Genomic DNA, 25,633 nt, shown 5'->3' on the forward strand with positions numbered 1-25,633 from the left:
AGGTGGAACATCATCACCATGACCAGCTGACGGACCACAGCAACCCATGATTTTGTCCGGTCCAACAGAACTACCTTGAAGTAGAAACTAAAGCCTTATCAGAAGAGAGGAACTTCTAACAAGAAGAGTGAGGGTATGTGATGGTCAGGCGTACACAAACTTTTGGCTACAGAGTGTATTTTCAGATAGAAAATGCTAAAATCCATCCGATCTGATGTTTTTTTCCACAAACATATATACCATCCACGATGAGCATGTGCTGCTGAAAATAAAGTTCCTCCTGAGAGGAGAACTAAAGGAATGTCTGCTAGCATCGAAACGGACGGTTATGAGTACTTAATTTGAGAACATGGGAAATCAAATGGAACAAATTTTGGCATTGTGTTGCTTGCTAGTCATTCTGTGGGTCAACATACACAGTATGGGCAAAAGTATGTGCACCCCTGACCATCACTGCCAAATCTGTTGGAACAGATTTTAAAAAATTAGAAGCACACAATCGTCTAGAAAGTTTTTGCACGTGTTACAACCATGTCTGCGAAAGCCTCTGCTACTCGCCAGAGGGAGCCGTTACCCGATTTCTTTCACTTCCAGCTTGCGACTTCTGGTTTTTACTTCCGGATAAGCGACCAAACACACGCATCTTCGTGAAGTATTTCAGACTTTAAAAGTCAGACATTCTGCCTTACCAAACCGTGTTATTTTCTCTATTGTTTGGCCAGTGTATTAACTTTTTGCTTGTTACTTTCAGTTTACGTATTATTGGATTGTTCGCCCTGCTGATTGTCTATTCCGGTTTTCTTCTGACCCTGCTTCTGTCTGACCAATTGGTTTATTCCGCCTTAAAACTGTTTTACTCCACAAATGGATTCTGCAGCTCTTTTCCAGCATTTAAATACACCTGAAGATCTCCATGGTGTGTTAAGGTTGGAATGGAAGATCTGGAGTGTCCTGCACCAAGCCCTGCCTGTGACTCAACCCTACTGAACACCTATGGGATGGAACTGGAACTGGAGCCTCATCAGCATCTCGACACTGTGCTCCAAAACCTGGTGGAAAACCTTAAGGAGCTTATTATAACAGCAGTGAGGAAATCTTGTGAGTGTGATGGTCAGGGGGGCACATACTTTTGGCTGTAGATGGAAAAGCTTCTTTTATTTAACGGTAGATGTTTAAATATAAACGTTCCGTAACTGTAATCACAGTGAAAAAAAAAAGAAGAAGCAAAAAGAAAGAATATCCGCTTTTCCTCTAACTTCCATCTCCAACATGCTTTGTCACTTTATAGCTATTGATAGAGCCTTTTTGAGTTGATGTAATAAGCACTGTTTATTTATTCAAGGCCTTTTTTTTTCTTCGCCGCATCAGATCTCTCCCTTGCGAGGGAGATGGCGAGACGCCCAGTTTATGTCGGAAAAGCATTTCTCCTCCTCGCGTGACGGCGTTTTGCTTTTTTATTTTTACCTATTTCGAGCGGAGCGCCTGATACTTTTACACTAACCTTGTTGTCCTGATTGATATTTTATTTATTTATTTATTTCTTGAATGGAAGCCGGTTTGTTTACCGCTGAAGACAAATTTCGAAGGTCAGAAGTTAACGCTTTTTAAATTCCACAAGGAAGAGTTTTTCCTCGACTCAGCGCCAGTTGAATGCTTCATCGTGTTTGATTGGTCGGTGTTGATTTGTTTTCTTACAAAAAGTCCCAGGTTTATAGCAAAATCCTCGTTATTGTGAAACGGTATCCCTTTTAGAGTTTTATTTAGCATTTAGGGAAGGAGTCTCCAGTGTCAAAGGCTGCTAGAAAGTCTTCACTATTCCTCAGTTAAACAAACGGCAGAATAATGAAGAAAAACAAAAAACAAACAACAACAAAAAAAGTAACGGAATGAGTCTCCAGTGCCAGCTTTGAAACTTTAAGTTAAACAAACATCAGAAAAATAAAGAAAAACAAAAAACAAACGGACAAAAACATTAATGGAAGGAGTCTCCAGTGCCAGCTTTGGAACTTTCTAGAAAGTCTTTGCTGTTCCTCAGTTAACAAAAAAGGTGTGTGTGAAGAAACGACTGTTTATAGCTGCTATAAGATAACTGATAACAGGAACGCAACATTAAATGTAACTCTAAACGGATAAAAACTACAATGACAAATTACTGTGGTGTAAAAGGAATAAACGGCTTCGGTTCAGTGTGCAGTTACAGGAAATTACAGAACAAAAAACAACCCTTTTATCTCTGTTTCATCGCTCCATGGCCTGTCATCATGTTTTACTCACTGCTTGTAAAGTAATGCAGCGAAGGTGCAGCTTCAAACGCTGGCTCTGACCCGAGTAAGACCGGTCTAACGCTGGCAGCTGGATCCCCTCCGCCATTGACCTTGCCATCTGTTTCCGGTGCCTCATCACCAAGCCCGGGCCGCATCACCCACGCAGACAGGATGAAATACAATGCCCATTACCTGGAACGCTGCTAATAACGCCTTATCAATTAGCCCCATCGCTATTGATCGATGCCTCGCAGGTGGTGGAGCCCATTACGACTCATTTAGGAGTCGACTGTCCGCTCGCTGCTTCTCTGGTTTCCTCCTGTTCATTAGCGCTCGGCCTTTTAGACGTATCGGCCCCGTCTGAGATGATGGCTTGATCTTCCTCCGATGGCCCATTAAATATCATGTTTAAGCCTTCGCTGGATGTTCTATTTGCATTTCAGAGAGAGCTATTTGGTCCCTGATGCCTGATAACGTTTAAACGCATCGTTTCATTGTCTCTCGAAAAGGAAAAGTCTCTCAAGGAAAAGGTTCAATTAAACCCTGTAATATGAATATGTCCATATATATATATATAAAGTGGGATTGCTATGCCTGTGCAAATTAATCCAATTATAATTGACGTGATTTTTTTTTTAAATAAATACATATTTTATTTCACACTGATTGAAACCCAGCCACCTACAGTCTGCACTATTTGTTACCGAGAAATAAAAGCAGCGCTGCTTCTGAAGTCTGAATAGAAAAAAAAAAACGATTTGCAAAGCTGGATCTCATTATTTGCCCATCTTGTGAGCAATTAAGCTGAAATTATTTAGGTTCCAGCGTGCTGGCAGTGACAGTAAGTCCAAGAAGTGAGAATTATTCTTTAGCAACTCGTTACGGATTTGGTCTCAGCTTCCCTGAAGGCACTCGGTTAGTCATGAGCAGGTCCATTCAGTTCAGATAAGGGTTTTTTTTTTTTTTTTTTTTTTTTGCTCCTACTAAAAAAAAAACAAAACAAAAAAAACCAAAGCCTCGGGGCTATTAAAGGACTTCGCCTGGTCTGATCTTAGCGGCAGATTTTAACAGCTCCTAATGAGTGTCAAGTTGAGAAAATGTAACACTAATGAATGGAATGTTACTGTGTAAAGCATATGGAGTCGAATGAATAGAGTTACAGATACTAGCTGCTAACTCATCAGCGGTTACAACGCTGGAGCAGAGATTTAGCTGGATAAAGAGCTTGCTTGATTGTTTGGTCACATCAGCAGAGAGGATTTGAGCGAGTTTGACGAAGGGCCAAATAGTGATGGCTAGATGACTGGATCAGAGCATCTCCAAAACTCTTGTGGGGTGTTCCCAGTCTGCAGTGGTCAGTATCTATCAAAAGTTGTCCAAGCAAGGAACAGTGCTGAACCAGTGGCTCATTGATGCACATGGGGAGCGAAGGCTGGCCCGTGTGGTCCGATCCAACAGACGAGCTACTGTTGCTCAGATTGCTGAAGAAGTTAATGCTGGTTCTGATAGAAAGGTGACAGAATACACAGTACATGACGGGTCAGGGCTGTTTTGGCAGCAAAAGGGTGACCAACACAATATTAGGCAGGTGGTCATAATGTTATGCCTGATATATATATATTAAAAACCAAACCTACCCCAGAAAACCACAATCACGCTTCTACATAGGTATGTAATCTGTAAGTATTTATCCTGTGGTGTCAAACATCTAAAAGATTTAGCTGGGAAAATGTCAGCTCACAGACGGCTACCGTGCCTTAAGGGTAGTGTTGCCTTCTGAGAGCTTTTTATCAACAGTATAATACCAGGCGAAAAGAGAAGCCAAAATGTACAAATATGGAGCAGAGTCAATACATAGTGCATGCTGCATTCTGCCCTAGAGGCAGCCAGGCCTTTAGGTCACTTGGTAGGATGTTAGATTATGATGTGTATTGGACCTGCTCCAGGAAATCTTGCATTACACAGTTGAGGTGACCCAGATCAACATCTGCTGATGGCTATCAGCCAGAACATACTACCGTCAGTAGGAACCCGCTTTCTATTAGCACTAAGCACTGCTACACTATTCCTTAAGGTCCTCTAATGGTGCAGGAGTTGCCCGAACTGAAGGAAGGCCCTGTATGCCAGAATATTTAAGTAGCTACTTGCCACATGACCATCATGGTTATACAGTTAACCTTCAATATATCCTAGTTAGCTGAGCGTGTGCACCTAATCCGTGCTCCTTTTTAAAGGAGAAGTTTACTTCCAGAACAAAAATCTACAAATAATTTACTCACCCCTTTGTCATCCAAGATGTCCGTGTCTTTCTTTCTTCAGTCATAAAGAAATTATGTTTTGTGAGAAAAACATTTCAGGATTCAATGGTTCCTGTGAGTTTGACCTTCCACGATGCAGTTTAAATGCAGCTTCAATGGGCGATCCCAGCCCAGGAAGAAGGCTCTTATCTAGCGAAACAATCTAGCATTTTCTTAGAAAAATAAAAAATTGTATACTTTTTAACCACATAACCTCGTCTAGCACTAGCTCTGGGATGCACGTCCGCGATGCTATGTACTACGTAATCATGTCCGAAGGTCACGCGCGACATAGGCAGAGCTACAGACCCAGTGTTTACAAAGCGAACATGCAAAGACCAAGGAAGTGCAAATAAGTCAAACACTCTTTACAAAAAGGTACATATAACTTTGTGTCGTTCCACACGCAACAACTTCATAGCGCTCCTCCTTCTCCACACGAGTAAACACCGGGTCTGTAGTTCCACCTACGTCACGCGTGACCTTCCACAATGATTACGTAGTAGATTTTTGTTCTGGAAGTGAACTTCTCCTTTAATTAATCTCTGAGTATTTCCCTGTGTCTTTGCAAAGACACTAATTCTGCGTCATTCGGTTTCTCCCAGTGCTTTCACTCATATTAGTCTGTTTGCTGAGTCTGAATCATGATCTATTTTTGTTTGTACAACAGCTTTTTTTTTCATTCACTGGTCAGAAACGCTGCAATAAAAAATAGTAAACAATACTTTTCCCACTTCAGACACCATAACAAATGATTATTATTAAGATTGTTATTAGTTTTCTTTTACGCAGGACGTACCCAAGCTGTTTGGTTCCTGTTCCAGAAAGTCTATGCATTTTTTCTAGAACATCTTTTAGTGATAGCGTAATTTAAACAGAGAAAGTTTGATAAAATTTAGTTTTCTGCCCTGATCTTGAGCCTTCACTCTATAAGTGCAGGAACAAGAGGGATGAAGCTAGATTGTCCAAGAGCGACATCTCCTCACCAAACACCCAACAGTCAGTTTAATCAGAAAGATGAGAGTCAAGATGGACTTAATTACACTGTTCAGAGAGAGTGGACAGGACAGGAATAGCACTCTCTAAATTTCTGAGAATTGCCTATAATTCCCTCTCCCTGGGGCTATTCATCCGCTCTCCTCGCATGCACTTACTCACCAACACTCACTTTTCATAATGAAAAACCTGTAAGTAAGGCAGCCACGCAGGCTAGCACAATTCTTTAGCTTCCTTTGAGGCAAGTGGACGATAAATTAAAGGAAAATCTAGTGCTATGCTATAGGCGTCATTTATTTTTGGTCTGAAGGATCGATACAAAGCTTTTATGATTGATCCTACGATGAAACATTTCTAACCTAATTTCTAGCATTCCTATCCCTGAGGGGTCTCTTCCACGATGACGCCACCACTGAACGGTTTGAGGATGTGGTTAAGGTGTTAGATTACTGTTTGGAGGGTTCTGAGTTTGAATCCCAGGTCCACCAAGGTGTCATTGCTGGGCCCCTCATTATAAAGGCATCTGCCAAATGAGGATGAACATGATGAAACTTGTATGCTTTGGCTTTCACAATGACCAGATCTCAACCCTGTTGAACATTTATGACAGTCTCTGGAGTAACATGGTAGCTCCCATTCCACCACTTGCTCAGGATTTGTTCCATATCTTTAAGCATAAGTTAAGTTGTCCTGTTTCTGCTTTAATTAATTAGTGCAGTCATAGCCATATCCCTCCAGTACAGTTCCACAGGCTTGTAGAATCAATACCAACCTGTTCTGGTGGTTGGTGGTGGCCCACACTCTTAAAAAATATACACCTGTGTATCCCAGACATTAATTAAACACGATGGTACTACACATTTCCTCTTTTCTCTTGCGACCAGACTGGAATTTTTTAGGTTTTGTGTTTTTAGAAAACACCAATGTAGCATCGCAGTCATCATTCAGCCTGATAAAACATACAGAAGAAAGGAAAGGGAAGTGAAGGGATTTCTGCTCAGTGAGAATGTCCTTGGTTTACAACAAACACACTTCACTGTGAACAGCAGTGTCGATAAAAGTGTAGGTTAAAAGAGAATCAACTCTTTTGTTAAATCCGACTTATTTGCTTTACTCATTAAAATAGCAGACGGTTTTGGTTAGTTCAAGTTCACTGAGGAAAAACTCGAACTAAAGGATTGTTATTTTTATTAACAAAACTGCTGCAGGAGAAAAAAAGACTGGCATCATGTATAATCAGAAAATAACAGTGGATCTGTAGTATAAAAGGTTTGTTTCTGATGCTGTAAGTTTAATAATCTACGACATGACATCGCTCAGCACCACACCACTTCACTCCCATGACATCACTTAGCACCAGATTACACTTGAAAGAAGCTCTGACCCATCTGGATTTTTACCTATTCTCTTGTTGGGTAATTATGCAGTAGGTTATGGGTAATTACCTTGATGATGGGTAATTATTTCTGCCCCATTCAAATCCTATGCCAGCCATCCTGAGGCCCACAAGATAATGTCCCATCAGGATCCTACTTTTTAAAGGTCCATGTTCTCCTGTTTTATCCAGATCGCACTCCTGTCCCTCTAAAGCCTACAAGCTCTTCGATAATCAAGATCCTTCACATGCCAACCTGAGGCCTAAAAGATTTGTGCCATGCCTGGATCCTTTCATAACACCTTAATGGATCCTGCTGATGGGTAATAATTACTCTTGGTCTATCTGAAACCTGCACCAACCATGCACAGGCCCTCACAATAATGCATCAATTTGGATCCTTCTAATATAACTCTAAGGCTCTTGCTCCATTTAGCTATCCTGAGGTCAACAAGAACCTGCCCTATCTAGTTCCTATCCTGGCATCATGTGGTAAATGAAGCTCCTGCCCCATCTAGTTCCTATCCTGCCAACTTGATGCTAACTAGATCCTTACCATCTAGTTCCCAGTCCTGCCATCTTAAATTGTCCAGCTCTAGCCCCATCTAGCTCCTACTTCTGAGGCCAACAAGATCCTTACCATCTAGCTCCTACTTTAGCGTTGAACAAGATCCTGAACCATTCAACTCCTACTCCTGAGGTCAAAAAGATCCTGACCCATCCAACTCCTACTCCTGAGACTAACAAGATCCTGACCATCTACCTCCTACTTTAGCGGTCAACAAGATCCTGACCCATCTAGCTCCTACTCTTTAAACCAACAAGATCCTGACCATCTAGCTCCTTCTTTACCTTTGAACAAGATCCTGACCCATCTAGCTCCTACTCCAGTGTTCAACAAGATCCTGTCCAGCTCCTACTCCTGCGGTCAACAAGTTCCACCTAGCTCCTACTCCTTCCATCCTGAGCTCAAGAAGCTTCTGCCCCATTCAAATCAAACTCCTGCCAGCTTCTGCTTTCCATTTCTGTCATCTTGAGTCCTACAGGCTCCTGATCCCACATCACTGATTGACTGCTGAGCATGATCTCTTTAACAACAATACCCGGTGATTAGCAAATTGCTATCCTTATTGGTTGACATTACTGTACTTTAAATTCCCTATACTCTGGATTTCCTTGATTATCTGACATTCCCTGAAGCCAGCCAAAGGTGAGTCTACTGTATTTCAAGGTGGTTTCCACACCACTGGCTTGCTCACCGATGCTTAACGCACTGATGGCTGCAAAACTGCACTGAAACAATCTGTTCAGCCACAAACATAAAACTCACTTAATATTTTATAAATATCTCTTTCTCATCTCATCAACGCATCCCAGCTCTGCATGTGAGGAGTGAAAAACACACTCGTCTCTGGATGCGAGGAAATTATTGTCATTAAGAAATTAAATGAAAGTCAAGAAATCTGTTCTGCAGGAAGTTAACTAATTTATTTGATAAATGCGCTGCACTTTGATTTTGAATTAGAAAGTATGAACAAAAAATTCATGCCTGAAAACCCGAACAAATGAATCTAAATTAAGCGGTGCAAAGCGAATGTGGAATCTCTAATTAGGAGATAAGATCTTAGACAACATTCAATTAGAACCTGCATTTAATATTCATTACTCTTTCCCGGGAAGACACTCCGCCATACTCTCTGTAAAGAGAGACGCTTATTCGGCTTGTTTGCTTTTTTCAAACAACGCAAAGTGCCGTGTTAGCTGAACACGCGCGGTGCTGTACAAGCTCGAGACATCCTCAGGTATGACAGATTGCAGATGATCAGAGCTGCTCTGCTGAAAGAAAAAAAAAACCCGTGATAATGTTTGAAAGACACTCGAAACGATTTCGGCAGGATAACATGACCGAGTGTAATGTGTGAGGGCCTCGGCAGAAGGAAAAGCATCTTGAACGTGCACCTGAGGTGGCAGTCGGATGATGGGTAATTACACCTGGAGTGGAACGAGGGCCGTGCAGGCCTAATTCACGCAAATGTGCTGTCAGCATCGATTCCTCTCTGGGCGGATATGTCTTCATCACCGCCTTGAGATTATCTCATCATCCTATTGGGTAGAACATACACGCCGTACAAGCAACGTCCCAAGCATGTGCTCAGACTGAGAGATAGAGAGATTTTACTGGACAGGTAATGAGAAGTGATAAGCTACGTGGTGAGAATTGATATTGGGAATTTATTACATGGATATTGCAACATCAACAACACTGTTTACCAACTAACTGAGGTGCTGCGGGTACAAACAGAGGAAAACAACTTGCCAAGCCAGCATGTGTAATGCAAACAAACCCAGAGATTTCAGAAAGGCAGTTTGCTGTCTTTCATTCAGATCAGACTGCCCCGACCTTCTAATTGTCTCAAGCAACCAAAGATTCCAACGAGCCGAAATGATGAAGAGGAAAACAGCTCGTTGAGGGATGCCATGTCCGCAGGCATTCCTAATCCTCAACAATACCCTGTTGCACTAATTAGGCTCCTGTGTTTATTAAGGAGAAGAACTTATCATTGGAGATGGCTGTCCTTGAGTTTGTTGTGCAAAATAGGTTGCTTAAAAGAAAGGAAAAGGAAAAGAAACAGGTCATGTGCTCCCTCAAAATTGAAAACGAATAACGCTATTTACAACCTGTCGTGATCTAGCCACAAAGTCAAAGGGAAAAAAAAACACGGATGCCTCACATACCACAGATACCCGATCAGACTGAAATCTGAAGAATTTGGAGGCCATAACAAACACCTTGAACTCGTCATCATGTTCCTCAAAAACCGTTCCTAAAAGAGGCCCCGGCTGTTAGGGAATACCATTACTATTAAAATAAAAGGGTGTAGTTGGTCTGTAACAATGTTTAGGTAAGAGCTACATGTCAGAGATGAACGCTAGGACCCAAGGGTTCCCAGCAGAACATTGCTCTAAACATCACACTGCCTGCACCAGCTTGCCTTCTTCCCTTACTTAATTCTGGTGCCATCTCATCCGTGTACAAAAGAAAACGTGATTCATTTGACCAGGCCTTCTTGGTCTACAGCCATCCACATGGGCACTCTCTCCGGTCTGCAGTAGCTCTTCTGTGGGTTCGGACCCGACAGACTTGCCTTTGATGCCTTTGATCCCTCAGTGCATTAATGAGCCTTAAGAGCCCACTGTCCTTCCTAGGGGCATTTTTTTGGTCAGTACTAACCCCTGTAACCAGGTGTGCTGTTTCGGAGAAGCTCTGACCCAAAATGTCAAAGTTGCTCAGATCCTAAACCATTTTTCCTGCTTCCGACACACGAATTTCACTTGTTGCCTAATATATCCCACCCCTTGTGATGGGTGTGTGTGTGTGTCACTTTACTGATTAAAACCACAAGCTTATGCGTGCGACTCTTTTTCCCTCCTCAGTATTTCAAAAAAAGCTTAGTGCTGAACATGGAGGGATACAAAGCAGTGAGGAGAAGCTCCACTGCACCAATCTATGTAGTCATTATAAAGCCTGTTCTTGCCTGTTCTGCCCTCTGGCTACCCCTGCTAGAACAGCAGTAATGGTGTTTTTCGAGCCTAGAAAAGAAAACAAGCGAGAAACTCCAACTGCTGAGCACAGGCTTTTTTGTTAGGTGGGATGCAGAAGGACGCATTGCCATTGGCAGGTACTGATGAAACTGTGCGGATGATGCATGCAGACATGTTCGGCTAGTGTCTCACCGATAGGAGATGCAGCACATATATTAAATATATATATATTATATATATATTAAAGCAATATATATGTAACGATTACGTAAACAGCTCAATGATTTGATTGGATGTTCATCGTTAAGAGCTTTTGAGGCATGATCTTCGCTGAGTCTCCTAAATACCCAAAATGAACGTGTGAATGATTCACAATTGCAATATGAAAAAAATCAAATAATACAATTTACAATACAAATAAGACTACAAGTCTGATTTGTAATCACGCTAAATTATTTTGGACACAATTTACACTTTTCATCTTTGAATGAACGTAAATTCAGCTTTTCCACTGACTGTTCTGTAGCAGGTTGGGGGCGGGACCTAAGATAAAAGGGGCGGGGCTACCACACAACTAGAAAGGTTAACTCTGTATTTATTATGGAAGCTACGCAACATGCAGCGAAGACTTCATCATCAATTTTTGTCTTATAACATCGCTTCCTGTTATGTTTTATTCCGTCCATAATGTCTTATTAAGGCAGTGACAGATATGAAACTCTAATTCTATCCCTTTAAACCACACGCAGTGGAGAACGGCGGGTTTTTTTTGTTTTTTTTTTTGCTACTGAGCAGCCAAACTGCCTGGGGCTTGTTGTCATTAGCAGCCAGTGGGATAGTGCTGCATGCTTAATGAGACGTCCTCGTAAACATGACGGCTTTATGGTCCAAATTGTGTTCCTTTAACGACAAAAAACTCGGCTGGTGGAAAGACGGCTGTAAGACGCTACTGGCAAGGCTTTTTTTTTGTTTTGTTCAAACAAACACACGAAGGACAGGTAAAGGACAAGAGGCTCATCAGAAATGTCGTTAAATTAATACACCGGGGTCTGTTTGGGCAAAACACTGGGTAATAGACATGCCTGATAAACGACAGGCTCATAAAACAAATGCTGTAATAAGTGTGTGTTATAGACAGGTGACTGTGACAAACAGGTATGACTCGACGTAGTGAAGCAGACTGAGAGAGAGAGAGAGAGAGAGAGAGAGGGAAGGAAAGAGTATCTCTTTTCCTCACTGACCAACAGCTGATACTGATCCTGTATGGACACCGGTTCAGTGACCACCAAGAAACCGGCAGTTATAAAAAGACAGATTTAGCAAAAGAGGAAGGACTCTGTGATCAGTGTATGACAGGTCATGCTGAGACGAAGATAAACTTTCAGTCCCAGTGAAGCTAACTCCACTTTCTAATGAGGTCAATGTTGGGTTCTGAGTCATAATAAAAGTTTAGACTGTTAGAGACTTTCCAATGGCTGCGAGTACTTGTGCTAGAATTTCTCCCAGTTCAGTTTAAATTTGGCAGCAGTTAGTTCAGTTGCACAAATATTCTGAATGGCCTGAAAGCCTGAGCAAACAGGAGAGAGAAAGAAAACTAGAGAGAGAAAGCAACTTAGTGTGAGAAAGAAAAGTACAGAGAAAAAGGAACTAGAGAGAGAAAGACAGTTCTAGCAAGTGAAAAAAGCTAGCAGGAGAAAGAATACTAGTGACGGAAAGAAATGTAGTGAGAGAAAGAAAACTAGAGAGAAAAGAACACTAGTGAGAAAAAGAAACGTAGTGAGGGAAAGAAACTAGCGAGAGAAACACTAGTGAGAAAAAGAAACGTAGTGAGGGAAAGAAAACTAGAAATAGAAAGAAAACTAGCAAGAGAAAGAACACTAGTGAGAAAAAGAAACGTAGTGAGGGAAAGAAACTAGCGAGAGAAACACTAGTGAGAAAAAGAAACGTAGTGAGGGAAAGAAAACTAGAAATAGAAAGAAAACTAGCAAGAGAAAGAACACTAGTGAGAAAAAGAAACGTAGCGAGGGAAAGAAAACTAGTGAGAGACAGAAAACTAGCTAGAGAACTAGTGGAAAACAAGTGGAGAACAGCAGAGTAGTGTAGAATAATTTTATTGTGTCTGATGTGTGTGTGTGCAAAGGAATGTGCCATATATGATATACATGTATGACCTGTTTAGCTTAACGTGTAGCTTAGTGAGTGTTTAACTTGTGTGCATTCACCTATAGGGTAAAGTAAGCTGGACTTAGGCAGAGTGGCCCCACCACTGCATACTAAAGGGGGGCCCCAAATAAGAAAGAAACGTTGGGAGGACAGGTAGGAATGTAGAGTGAAAACTAATGGGAGTCGAAGCATATAAAATGGGGAAGATGGGGTAGAGAGGCAGCTGCTTTGCAAACCATCTCAGGCTGTTATTGCATGATAATAAAAGCCTTATTCTTCTGGCACTCGTAGTGATTTCTTCAACAGTAGCAGCTTAGCGAGGGAAAGAAAACTAGAGAAAGACAACAAACTAGCATGGGAAAATAGACTAGTGTTTAAAACAGGAACAGATTAGCGAATAAAGCAAGCTGAAGAGAGAAAGCAAACTAGTAAGAGCAGCAAAGGAAAAGTGAAGAGAGAGGAAAGTAAAAAATAGCTAGCAGTAAAACAGAGCAATCTAGCAAGGGAAAGCAAACAGGAAAAGGAAATAGAACTAGTGAAAGAAAACAAACAAGTGAGAGGAAGGAAAGCGAAGAGAGGAAGGAGAGAGTTTCCAACAGTAATAATGAATAATTCTATTATACTTCAGTGATACACTTCTCCCTGCGGTGCAGTGACCTACAGGTTAAACATAATGCGGTGAAAATAAAGACGCCAAAAATGCATCATGTGGACCGTCCACTACAGTTGGACTGTCCACTACAGCTGACCAATCGAACCTAATGACTTAGCTACTGTGTGAAATATTGTTAAAAGAAGACACTTGTCCTAAAACTTTATTTCTACTAAAACATACCACTGGCCAGCAGACTGGAGCTTTCTCTGACCCTCTGACTAACAGATTTATGATTTATTAAAGTATGTTTTCAATAAGAATCTATCTTATTGACCGGGTGCTAATGATTTTAACAAGTGGTGCGTGTTTGATGGCACTGTAATGCACTTTGAAGGTCTTACACCAGGCCTTGTGGTTAAAAAAGCGTGCTTTAATGAGCAGCAGTTCAATAAGCGAGTTTCTCTTACACTTCAGTCCCGTATTTCAAGCACAGATACGTGTGTTGGGCGTTTTAAGGTGATTTAGATTCGGCCGAACTGACGTTAAGGATACTTCCTGAAGCAATAAGATTAACCAATTAGAGTCTGATGGAAGCCGGTTCCGGTGTGCTGCTAAAACACAGAGAGTCAGACTCGCCGTCGGTGCTAATGAATCAAGAAGGACGCGAGCGCGGGCCGTCCACCCACGGACAGGTAGAGCTTAACAAATGAGCCTATTTCTGCCGGCGTCACACAAATCTCCCTGATTAAACCTCTGGGGAGTGTTAAAAAAAAAAAAAAAAAAAAAAAGAGAGAGAGAGAGAGAGAGATAAAAAAGAAAAAAAGAAATCTGGCAATTTATGGGGGAAAAAAAGAATTTGTGTCTAAAAAAACTATGGGTCCCAATAATGCAACATGGCTTCTTTGTTTGAAGGGAAAAATAATTAAATAAAAAAAAGAAAAAAAAAAAAGAATGAAACCCGGAGCTTCTGGGAAAAAGAAGAAGAATTTCTGTCTAAAAAAAAACATGAGTCCTGATAATGCAACATTCTTTAGTTGAGGGGAAAAATAAAATAAAATAAAATAAAATAAAATAAAATAAAATAAAATAAAATAAAATAAAATAAAATAAAATAAAATAAAATAAAATAAAATAAAATAAAATAAATAATTAATTAAAAAAAAAAAAAAGAAATCTGGCGCTTTTGGGAAAAAAGAAGAAGAAATTCTAAAGAAAAATATGAGTCCTGATAATGCAACATGGCTTCTTTGTTTGATGAGGGAAAAAAAGTATATAAAAATAAAAAAAAATAAAATAAGAAAGAAAGAAAGAAAGAAAGAAAGAAAGAAAGAAAGAAAGAAAGAAAGAAATCTGGCACTTTAAAAAAAAAGAGAAAAATTTCTGTCTAAAAAAATACAAGTCCTAATAATGCAACATGGTTTCTTTGTTTGAGAGGAAAAATAAATAAATAAATAAATAAATAAATAAATAAATAAATAAATAAATAAATAAATAAATAAAAGAAAGAAAGAAAGAAAGAAAGAAAGAAAGAAAGAAAGAAAGAGAAATATGGTGCTTTTGGGGAAAAAAAAGAAGAATTTCTGTCTACAAAAACTAGTCCTGATAATGCAACATGGCTTCTTTGTTTAAGGGAAAAAATAAATAAGTAAATAAGTGAAAAAAAACAAAAAATGAAAGGATGAACGAAAGAAAGAAATCCGGTGCATTTGGGGGGGGGGGGCAAAACAAGAATTTCTGTCTAAAAAAACTATGAATCCTGATAATGCAACATGGCTTCTTTGTTTGAGTAGGAAAGAAGGGGGGAAAAAAAGGAAATTGGATAGATCTGACTTATTATTTATGCCTTTCTTCCGAGGATAAAGCCACTGTCATCGTTAAGCCCGTGATGGCACAACAGTCCTAAGTGCAAACAAAACCTAAGCTAAGTCTTATGCACAATAAAGGTTGCAGCCACGGCGTAAATTGGTTTGGAAGAGTGCCTAAGCTTCCTGCTGCTTTCTGTCTAGTGAAAGAATGCATTTTCGGAAAAGAGCGTCCTTCTTTTGTGCCTTGGCTTCTTCTTTTGTGTGTCGACTTTCCCTAATTCGAAATCCACATTTCTAAACCTCAGACGCGGGTACTTCATCACTTCCGAAAGCCTCCGTGGGACTTTTTATTTTTTATTTTTTAGTCAAAGCATCAATCAAAGAAGCGCTAATCTCCGGACAGCGCCTAGAACCTTCTCCATCCCGACCCAGGAACTGGCCGTTTATAGCGTCTCTGCTTAATCACGGCTGCTGGCCAGACATCAATTTCTCGTAATTGGCCGTTTGAAATTCGATCGGTTTTTCAAAACTTTTCACTTTAAAACTCAGTCAGGACACAAACCTGACATTATGATGCATCTTCCAGAAGTCTGTCTGCGCTGTAAAGGCTGTTTTTTTAATGTCACAAGTGATGGAAAAGTAATGCAATTTCACATTATAATTCCATCATTCTTCACTAATGTAAGTAGAAAAAGGAGATGATTTCTCGAACTGCTAAATGAAATAAGAACCGCTTGAATTGTTTATTAGCTTTTTTATTCCGACGCGTGGAAAAAAAAAGCACTTCCTGGAATCGGATGGAAATTTCTCGAACTACGAAATCATGACTGATTGTTTTTTTCTACCTGTAGCCGGATCGACGGTGCGCTCGATCAGATGGTCGTCCTGATGAACCCACTCTCCGTTACACTTGAAGTAGATCTGGGTGGCAGGCGTGGATCGGCAGGTCAGCGTCACCGGCTTGTTCTTTACGATGTAGACGTCGTCCGGTTCCACCAGGAAGTGAGGCAGCAGATCCGCGAAGGCGGCGGGGAGAGGGTGCGTCACCGTGGCGGCGTGCTCCGCTCCTGTGATAGACAAACGGAAAGAAATAATGAGGACCTGGGTTTTGGAATCATGATGACGGGGTAAATGTGATTCGGAACGACGTCATGCTAACGACAGATGACAACTTTGGCTAGAATTACATGCGTGAGTTAGTGGGATCTGCAATTTCTGTGTGTTTTGATCCCTGCTTCGTGATGCAGTGTACACACACACACACACACACACACACGCACAGGCTTGTTAACAGGCAGAGTAAAAGGCCTGTGAGTAGTACGGCCTTGTCAGGCTTCAGCAGAAACCATTCTGAAGCCTTGCTTCCTCTCCGTTGTTAATCACAGGCTTTTAAGATCAGAGCTGATGGATTGTAGGCCATAAATCCCTCTCGCTCAATGACCACGGCACTTCAATGCACCGCTCGCCAGCCTGATATTCCACCGCTCACCCGGACGCTGCAAAACAACCGCAGATTTTTCCTTTTTTTTTATTATTATTTTGCTTTTCTACCTCGTCGGACTTTCAGGAGCAGGCAGCAGTGAGGGATGATGATGATGATGATGATCAGCTAGCGCTCGCACCCTTTTTTTTTCCTGACAAATGGAGCCCTATCAGTAATTCTGTAGCTTCATTTGTTAGGCGCAATGTTTTTCTGCTCCATGTAATTAAGGATGAATTGCTAATTTATCCTTTTCCACCCACGCCGCAGAACAATCGGGCATCTGCTGCTCGCCGAGTCGGTTTGTTTTTTTCGCGCTCGCACCGGAGGTGAAACAGGTAACCTTTAAAAAGCCTCTGGAGGGACAGTGGGAATAGATTCAGGGTGGAGGGGATGAGGTGTTTAAAGAAATACAGCAAATTAGACTGAGGAAATTTGGGGTGGAAATTTTCGGACGTTTCTCTGTACGATGTTTAAAAGCTAAATATATTGTTTGGGAAAAGCTGGAACTTATTCAGACTCTGAAGGAAAATGAAGCAAAAAAGATTGATGCTAGGTTGCTAGCTGACGTGACCACATGTTATGAGGATAAAACAGAAATTGTAAGAAAATTAATCAGCTTCTTCGATTCGGGAGACTCCTCCCCCTCACAGCAAGACATTCTTAGCAAACGAATCGACTCCTTCGTGACCAATCGGAGCGGAGCACCGAACGGCGCTCTGCGTATAAGTCATATTAATGCCGCTCTTCCTACTTCCTTTTGTCATCTCTCGCCAAGATCCGAGCTGCTAATTCGTCAGATTGAAACGCGACGAGGAGCCGAGCTGCGGCTATTGAACCCCCGCTAATGTATCGTGTACGTGTTTAACTCTTAATGAAAACTAAATGTTCTGTGTCCAATGAAGGGCATACATCACTTACTGCTTTCTGTCTCATTTTGCCTCCTCCTCCTCTTCCTCTTCCTCCTCCTCTCACGGTTAGCGATTACATTTTGTCAGACAGAGAGGAAAAAAAAACCCCTCTGATTTTTACAGCGTCGACCTGCTGTACGAGGATTAACCTGCTGCTCTTCTCATCATCAGCAGGGCTTTCCGTTACAGGAGGGTTACAGCAGGACGAGCGCAATCAAAACGTCCACCTCGGCTCAAAAACGGCTTTCATTAACCTAAAGGCGAGCTCTCGCCGGATGCGCTCTACTTAATGAGTCTTAATTTAGTGCCGTGATGATTGCCATTAGCTCTCCAGGGTGACCCTTTGTGGTTTTTTTTTTTTTTTTGGCTGTAGACGTCTGCTTATACGACACGGACTCTTCTGCCTGGTGTCGTGCGATATTTTGGAAGAATTTGTGCGAAAAAACAAAAATCAAACACACAGAAAGTCGAATCATTAATCTGTACAGCCACGATGAGCAAAAAGGAAGGCGGAGTAAAGGGGAGGAGCTTGAACAGCAGAACGCTGTCGTGATTACTTCATTAAAACTTGAGTATAGATACACAAACAGGAACTAGATCCTGACTAGACGTGAGAGTCTGAAACACTCGAGTTTTCTGTAAACGTCAGCGCGACGATGTTGCCTCCTTTCAGCTACATCACAGGTGACAAAACTGCAGCATTACAGCGCAGCACTTTTGCACCTTTCTCACACTCCTCGCACCTCTCGCACATCAGGAGATCAGACACAAGGAGCTGCCACCGCACACGGAGATGATCTGGAGCATGGAGAAGTCTGTACGTCCTAAACGAAGCGTCCTGTCGCACCCGAGATCTCGCTCGGCACGAACATTTTTCTTCGGAGGATCGAATTATTTATGCATGAGACAAAGAGGCATATATTAGAAGCGCGGAGTTTCAAATTAACGTCATTCCGTAAGGCTGATGGATGATCCTCACAGACACACCCTGCTCTAATGTATGCAGTTCCTTCATTCATCACCATCTTGCCCCCCCACCCCAACACACACACACTCACACACACACACTTACACACACCACAGCGAATTTAACTGCGAGTCCTCGTGGATCAGTGCACAAATGAAATAAACACCATCTTATGAACTTAACCTTTGATGAGAAATGTGATATCGCGCACTTGAGCGGAAGCGACTCCCGCCTAGAAGTCTCTCCTGAGCAGCGTTTCTCGTCTCTTTCGCACTTTTAATTGTTTAAAAAAAAATGCATTTAGCAGATCTCCGAGATCTCGGAGCGGTTGTCGTGGAGGTGATGCCGATCTTGCTGAAAAAACCCGGAGCGGATATAAAAAGGTTTATCCTGATGTCATGTCAGAAAGCATCTCCCCCGCCAGCTGTGGCACGAGACGCTAAGGCTGTTTAGCAGCTGCTGACCGCTGGGATGGGAAGCCGGGCCGCCGGGCTCTGTCGCATCCCATCAGGCCTCAAACACGAGACCCAGCTGCTGCTGAGATCTGGCACCAAGGCTAAAGTGTGTCACAGAGAACGAACGGTACTGTAAGCACCGCTCCACACACAATATACAATGAATCCCAACACACCAGAAGTAACACACACACACACACACAGAGTGCCTCCAGAAAAACAACTTTTACACTACAAACAGATCCATAACCTCAGTTTATGCTTTTGACCACACATTCATGGAGTTATCAGGTTCTAGTTCTAGGTATTAGTGTCAGGTTAAGGATGTGGTTCTGGTGTTAAAGTTCCACAAAGAGAAACCCATAACCATATACACACATCTGAACAAATCACAACACCGGAACTGGACCCTTGAACATGCCTTTTACTCAACCAGACATCAACTCGAGCCTTAAAATCAGAACCTTAACACAAGAACTGGACCCTTGGGTAAGAAGGAGAACCCTGAACATGCCTTTAACTCAACCAGACATCAACTCAAGCCTTAAAATCAGAACCTTAATCGGACCTTTAGGTAAAAGAAAACAGAGTCGATGAACATGCTGAAAAAAAGGAGGAGTTTAAGACGAGAACCGAACCCTCAGGCCAACAAAGAACCCTACGACTACGTGAACCAGAATCTCAGACCCACACAGAGAACCCATGAGCCATTGCCGAATTCTGATTGTCCCTTAAACCCAGAACCAGTAGCAGAGACTCAGATCCACTAAAAGAACACACATGAACACAGTCACACAAAATCTTTGCTCTAGTCTCAGCTCACCAGAACACCAGAACCGGAGCCACCAGGAGAAGCCCAAATTATATGAACATGAATCTTTAACAAGATCTGGAGCAGAGAAGGCCACAAAGACAAGTCCATAACTCCATGTTCAGGTCTTCAGCTCCACAAAATCTCAGCTCTAGTCTCAGAATGGATCTTTAACACCAGAACCAGAGCCACCACAAGATCGGACCACCAGGTGTCAAAAACAGAACTTCAACAAAAACTGCAGCAGAGAAGTTCATAGCTCCACTGATCAGCTCTACAAAATCTCAGGTCTAGTCTCAAAAAACACCAGACCTCCAGATTCACACCTCACCACCAGAACTGGAGACACAACCGGAAACGTCACCATGGGAACACTGACTGTGAGACTGTAACGATTGTAAAAAAAAAAAAAAAAAAGTCCATCTTTTTATTTGCCTTCTACTTCCAGGACAACAATCTGATTCTCGGCCCTGACATTTCACCTCACCTCATGTATGTCCTGATATCACGCTGGACAACGTTGGAGGACACCACGCTTTTCAGACAAAAGACGAGAAGGCCATGTGTGTTTTTTTTTTTTAAACAGGTGTCCTGTCGCTTGGCGTAACCTTTCGGAGCCAATTAAAGTCTTTTTATCGGCGAAGCGAGACGTCACGAGATCACGATGATGGACGACGGCTATAAAGCGGCCGCTTTATGACACCATCAGCTCTTTACAATGGCTTCTGAAATTAATTTCATTAAAGCTACCGCCCCGGAATATTAAACCATTTCATGTGCCAGTGACTCCATAACATAGAGCTGTGGCCGTAATGCTTTTTCTTTCCTTCTCTCCCTCTCTCTTTTTCGTGACAGAGCTGCACTGGGGGTGAACTTTTGCTGCATATCTCCTCCTTTTTTTGGAGGAGGAGGAACGAAGATGGCATGTTTTGCAGCAACGGTCACTGATATAATACCATGCATGTTATTAGGCCTGTCTGAGCCTCCGGAAGCTTCTGGCTGACGGATGCGTGTTTATCAGCAGACGGCAAATATTTACGCAGACATCAGTCTGGGTTTGAAATCTCTTCGATCCTCGCGTCCACTCCCTCCCCTCGTTCTTTCCTCCTCTCTCTGTCCCCGTGTGTGTGTGTGTGTGTGTGTGAGCGCACGTCCAATACCACAGACAGGAACCCATAATGCATTCAGTACTGATGCCAGTATCTTTGATGGCTCCATCGCCACCACGGCTTCATGCCAACCGTCATTTACTTGCCGCTGCTCAGATACAGACGGCTTTGCTGTTTTCCCCCCACCCCTGAATCTTTCTTTTGAACGCTCCATTCTGATTGGTCAGGAGATGCTGATTCTTAGTTTTTATTACTTTTCTGTAAGGGGACATTTGTGGAAGGAGTCTCCAGTGTCAGTCTGAGGTAACTCTATACACATCAGGCTACTTCCTTGAACATCACTGATTATTTTTCTATCACAGCACATCATGAAGTGTTTTATTCCTCCTCCATCACGATAAATATTTACTAAAGAAAGCCTTCATCCAGTTATCGTTACGGAACGTCGGTTACTTCCTGATTTCGGGTTGAGGTGTATTTACTTATTAATGCCAAATATGTGACTTCTGGTGCTTCAAGCAAAGTTCAAATCAACAGCAAGAAGGACGTTTAATGTGCAAAGCTTGCCCAGGTCACCGATTGAGATTCCAGACAGTTCCGGCTGGATGCCTCCGATGATTAACGACGAGCGTCTAAATGAGCGCTGCCTCTAAACAGCCAGGCACGGGAGGGGGGTGAGAGGCGGGGGGTGATTGCACTCCTCTGGGGCATTACTCCATAACTCTTTTAATTACACTCCTGTAGAGGCTTTCAGGTAGAGCTGAACACCCCAAAAAAAAAAAAAAATCGATGAACCTCCAGCTGGTTATGCAGCACGGGCGAAATGAAAACATAAGAGTTTGGCTTAAGCGTATGGATTTATCCTGTGAGATGGTGTGTATCTGTATCTGTAATCATCACTGTCTTATTCACTCACACACACTAGTGATACTGCTGTATTTCGGCCCCACAGATTCCAATTAGCACATAGTTACTGTCTTTAGCGGAAGGACTAATCGCTGAATGAAAAATGTATGACTTTTTTTTTCTTTCTTTAGTTTGTTCACAACATGGATTAACAGATAAGTGAACATTTTTGAACAAAGGTATTAAAAATGTATTAAGCTGCTAAGAAAAGATGTTCAGAAAACACGACTTGTTCAGGCTCTCTAGGAGTTTGTTTTGTGACCAAAAATGTTTGATTTTGGGGAATTTTTGAAAATTGTGATGATGCTTTTTGTTTTTTTGCAAAACACTGCTTGAATTGGTGAAACTACGAGCACTGGGTTCTTCTTTTAAACTCCTGCTACTAAAGACACATAGGTAATGACTTTCTATTATTCACCATCGATAAACTGTCACTATAGATCCATACCAGAAACACGATTTGTACTGCGCATGCGATGCTGCCAACAACACATTATAACATTATACTATTAGCAGTATTATAACAACAGTATTATAAATACCCTAAACTGCCGTAAAATCGTTTGGTCATATTTCAGACAAGAACTAGGCGCATTTCCACGCAGTACAAACCGTGGTACGGATCTATTGGCATTCAAGTCAATGGAAGAAAGCTTTGGCTTTGGATGATCACACAACACTACTTTTGAAATTTTGACTGCAAGCTAGCGGAGATTTTTTCTTAATTTGCATTCATTTCTGTGATCAGGGAAACGTGAAATTGTAAAAAAAATTTTATACACAATTAACTTTACGGGGCCACTGGGGGGGCGGGGCTTCTTGAACATGGGCGGGAATCATTCGCGTGCCAAACTAAGTTGGGGGGGGGGGGTTTCTTAAATTTCTCTTAACGATATAATAAACAAACACAAATAAATACAAATGACACTTTACCGCATCTAGCTAAAGAGACAAAGGGACTTTATTTCATGTGCTTGGAGCTTATTGAATTCCGAGAGAGCGAGAGAGAGAGAGAGAGAGAGAGAGAGAGAGAGAAGGTGCAACCTGGGTTTGAACATAAATGTGTTTGAAGAAGGATGCGCGTTGTGATGACGTCACAACATGTCTCGCCTCAACCAGCTAAAGAGACAGAAAGAGACAAAGGGACATACTTTATTTCGTGCGCGTGTCGTGTAGCTTATTGAATTCCTAGAGATTGAGAGAGAGAGAGAGAGAGAGAGAGACAGACAGACAGACAGAGAGAGAGAGAGAGAGAGAGAGAGAGAGCGAGAGAGAGAGGGTGGAACCTGGGTTTGAATATAAATTTGTGTTTGTTTACCCGCTCTCGTCTCTGGAATGATCTGTGTGTGTGTTTTAAGGTGTGAAGTCCTAATGAGACGCCCCGTGTCTCTCAACACATGTCTGCAAATTCCACATTTAATTTGCCATTTAGTTCTCCGGGTGTCCTTTCATCGGCCTCCTCTCCCTTCAGCACGCTGACACCCGAAGCGCTTTGTTTCTCTAACCTTTATAGACAGAGCGACACTCACAGGCTGACACTAGCTATTTGTTTTACCACGTGCCTCCCATTAAACAAGGGAGAAAGCAAACGAAAAACAAAGAAAAGAAAAGAAGCCAGGTTTTGAGGCTGAGCTTAATCTACTCTCCTTACACTATGAGCCGGAAACCAATACACTTTATCTGTCCAGATACGTCTGATCAATACGCATCCTCCTCGCGCAAATTTTCCTTGAAAGGAACACGGCATCGATTCAGAAAAGTCTAATAGTGTTAGTTAAAAAAAATGTAGAAAACGGAAAAAATCCACAAGCCCCGCCCTTAAACCACTTTCCCCAACAAAGCCCGTGTACTGTATTATGCATGTATTATGCTCTCGCGCAGCCGTATGAGGAGCGCACGAGCGCCGGAGGATAATTACTCCAAATCATCATATTGGTATCAGTGATGTTTAGCGCGCACACGATGATGCATTGCTCGGCTTGGATTGCGTCCCGAGCATTAATCCTGCAGCTGTGTGTGCCAAAGCCGTGTCTCTGGAGCTCTGAAGCTACTGTAAATGAACAGAGGTGATTTGAGCACAGATACATCACACACACACACACACACACACACACAGCAGCACTGCGAAGGAGCTGATAACCTGGCTTTAGAAAAGCAAAGCTGCTTCACTAAAAAGCAAGACGGATAAACTAATATCATCCTCTTCCTGTTTCTTTCTTCTTATTTCTAGATTTAACCTCAGCTCATTTCTTGATCTTTAACCAGAATACACGTTTTCAAAAAAAAAAATCTATATTATATATTTAGACATCACAGCATTTGTATTCTGGTTCAGAATATTTGTTACTGTCATGCAAATACGATACCCATCCGTCACGCGACATTCTGCACGCAATTCGATTTAAACGACTGCTCCGAACCGCATCGATCTAGCGCGCGCGCACGCACGGGCGCACCGCCGCCGGATCGCGTGGTTGAACCGCGCGCTGGTTGATCACAGCGTACGGAAAGCTATGATGGAGGAAGAGAGGAAAACGGGAAGGCAGGAGAAGAGGGGTTAGAGTTAAGAAACAATTTAGATTAACATTTTAATCCCTCGTCTAATTACCGGGCTCCCCTTAGAGCTAGGAGCGGGGAGTTTGCAGCACACACTCCCGCTTTGTTCTCCGAGCTCGGAAATGTCACAGAAATGGCACGTTAATCCCCGGCTACATCACACAAATCGCAACAGGAATCACCAGACAACCTGAAGCTGAAGTGCGTATATTAAAGTGCCAGCGCGCGCGTCAATCCGGAGCTCAGAAATAAAATAATATCCATAAAAAAAGAGAGAAATGTCTGGAGATTAGTCTTAACACCGTGGCCTCGAAGGAACCGCACCTGACACCCAGAGGAGAGGGAAAGGAAATCTGTCAAAGCTCGTCACCTGAAAATCACAGAAAGCTCTGCGCTCAGGGCCTTTAAACGCACACTTCTGCGGTTTAATTAGCGTGACAGGAGCAACAGCAAGAACATCAGAAAAGCCTCTAATAATGATAAAAAAAATAAAATATATATATATAAAAAGAACACGTGCTATAATGAGTGCGAGACAGCAGAGCACCTGTTTGGGCCTAATTATTACCAAGAAGCATCGATGCGAAACACAAAGAGTGGCCTGTTTTTTCTTCATGAGATAATTGAACAAATGAGAGACAAAAGGAAAAGGACAAAACAAAAAACAACAACAACAACAACAACAGTGCGATTTGGAGGAATTGTTAACGAATGCATTCGGGATAACACACTCACACGCGTGCGCGCGCGCGCACACACACACACACACACACACACACACAAGGCAGTTTTCCTGTAGAGTGCTTCTCTACATCCAGCTTTGGTGTATTAAATATCCTGCATTTCTCTCCACACTGTAGAATTTACTGTATGCAATCGAACAAAATCCCCCTAAAAGCTATATTAAGGCAGAGATAATACTCTCTTAAGCCTGACTTTTCCCACAAACGAGGCAAAAAATAACAGCCTGAGATGTCCGGTTTCCTCTTTCTAGAAGAAATGCCTTGGAGAAGGTTCTGGAAAAATGATAGCGGGACAGTGAATCGCTGAAGCTAGGCAGGTGAAGACTGGAGAAAAAAACAAGTGGCATTTTCCTAGTAGTTATTCGGCTAGTTTTGGGAAATCTGTCTCCTTGTAGCTGAATCTGATGCAGTTTTACTCAAGAAACTGACAGTTAATATTCAAGGTGTTGATGTTTATTGAGATGCTTTTCAGCTCAGAACAGGTGTAAAGAGTGGGGAACACATCATTTTTTTCTGCACACTTACAATGTCAAAACTTTCTAAATCTGCTCTTATTAATTAAGCATGTACATGACACAGCTGATTTACATTTAGTGACACACACACACACACACACACACACACGCTAACTCCTCCTCCTTTTACAGGACTCCATTA

General features: G+C 42.1%; 1 protein-coding gene across 4 annotated transcripts in view; it reads right to left on the reverse strand.

Moving 5' to 3' along the window:
- unc5a (unc-5 netrin receptor A) overlaps window positions 1-25,633 on the reverse strand; it is a 205,000-nt gene that overhangs the window by 87,376 nt on the left and 91,991 nt on the right. For all 4 annotated transcript variants that reach the window (XM_058415340.1, XM_058415311.1, XM_058415332.1 and 1 more), the window contains one exon: window positions 15,884-16,105. In XM_058415340.1, coding sequence (XP_058271323.1) covers window positions 15,884-16,105 — 222 coding nt within the window. The remainder of the gene's footprint in view (window positions 1-15,883; window positions 16,106-25,633) is intronic.

The sequence above is a fragment of the Hemibagrus wyckioides genome, linkage group LG02 (genome assembly GCF_019097595.1).
Source record: "Hemibagrus wyckioides isolate EC202008001 linkage group LG02, SWU_Hwy_1.0, whole genome shotgun sequence".
NCBI lineage: Eukaryota > Metazoa > Chordata > Actinopteri > Siluriformes > Bagridae > Hemibagrus > Hemibagrus wyckioides.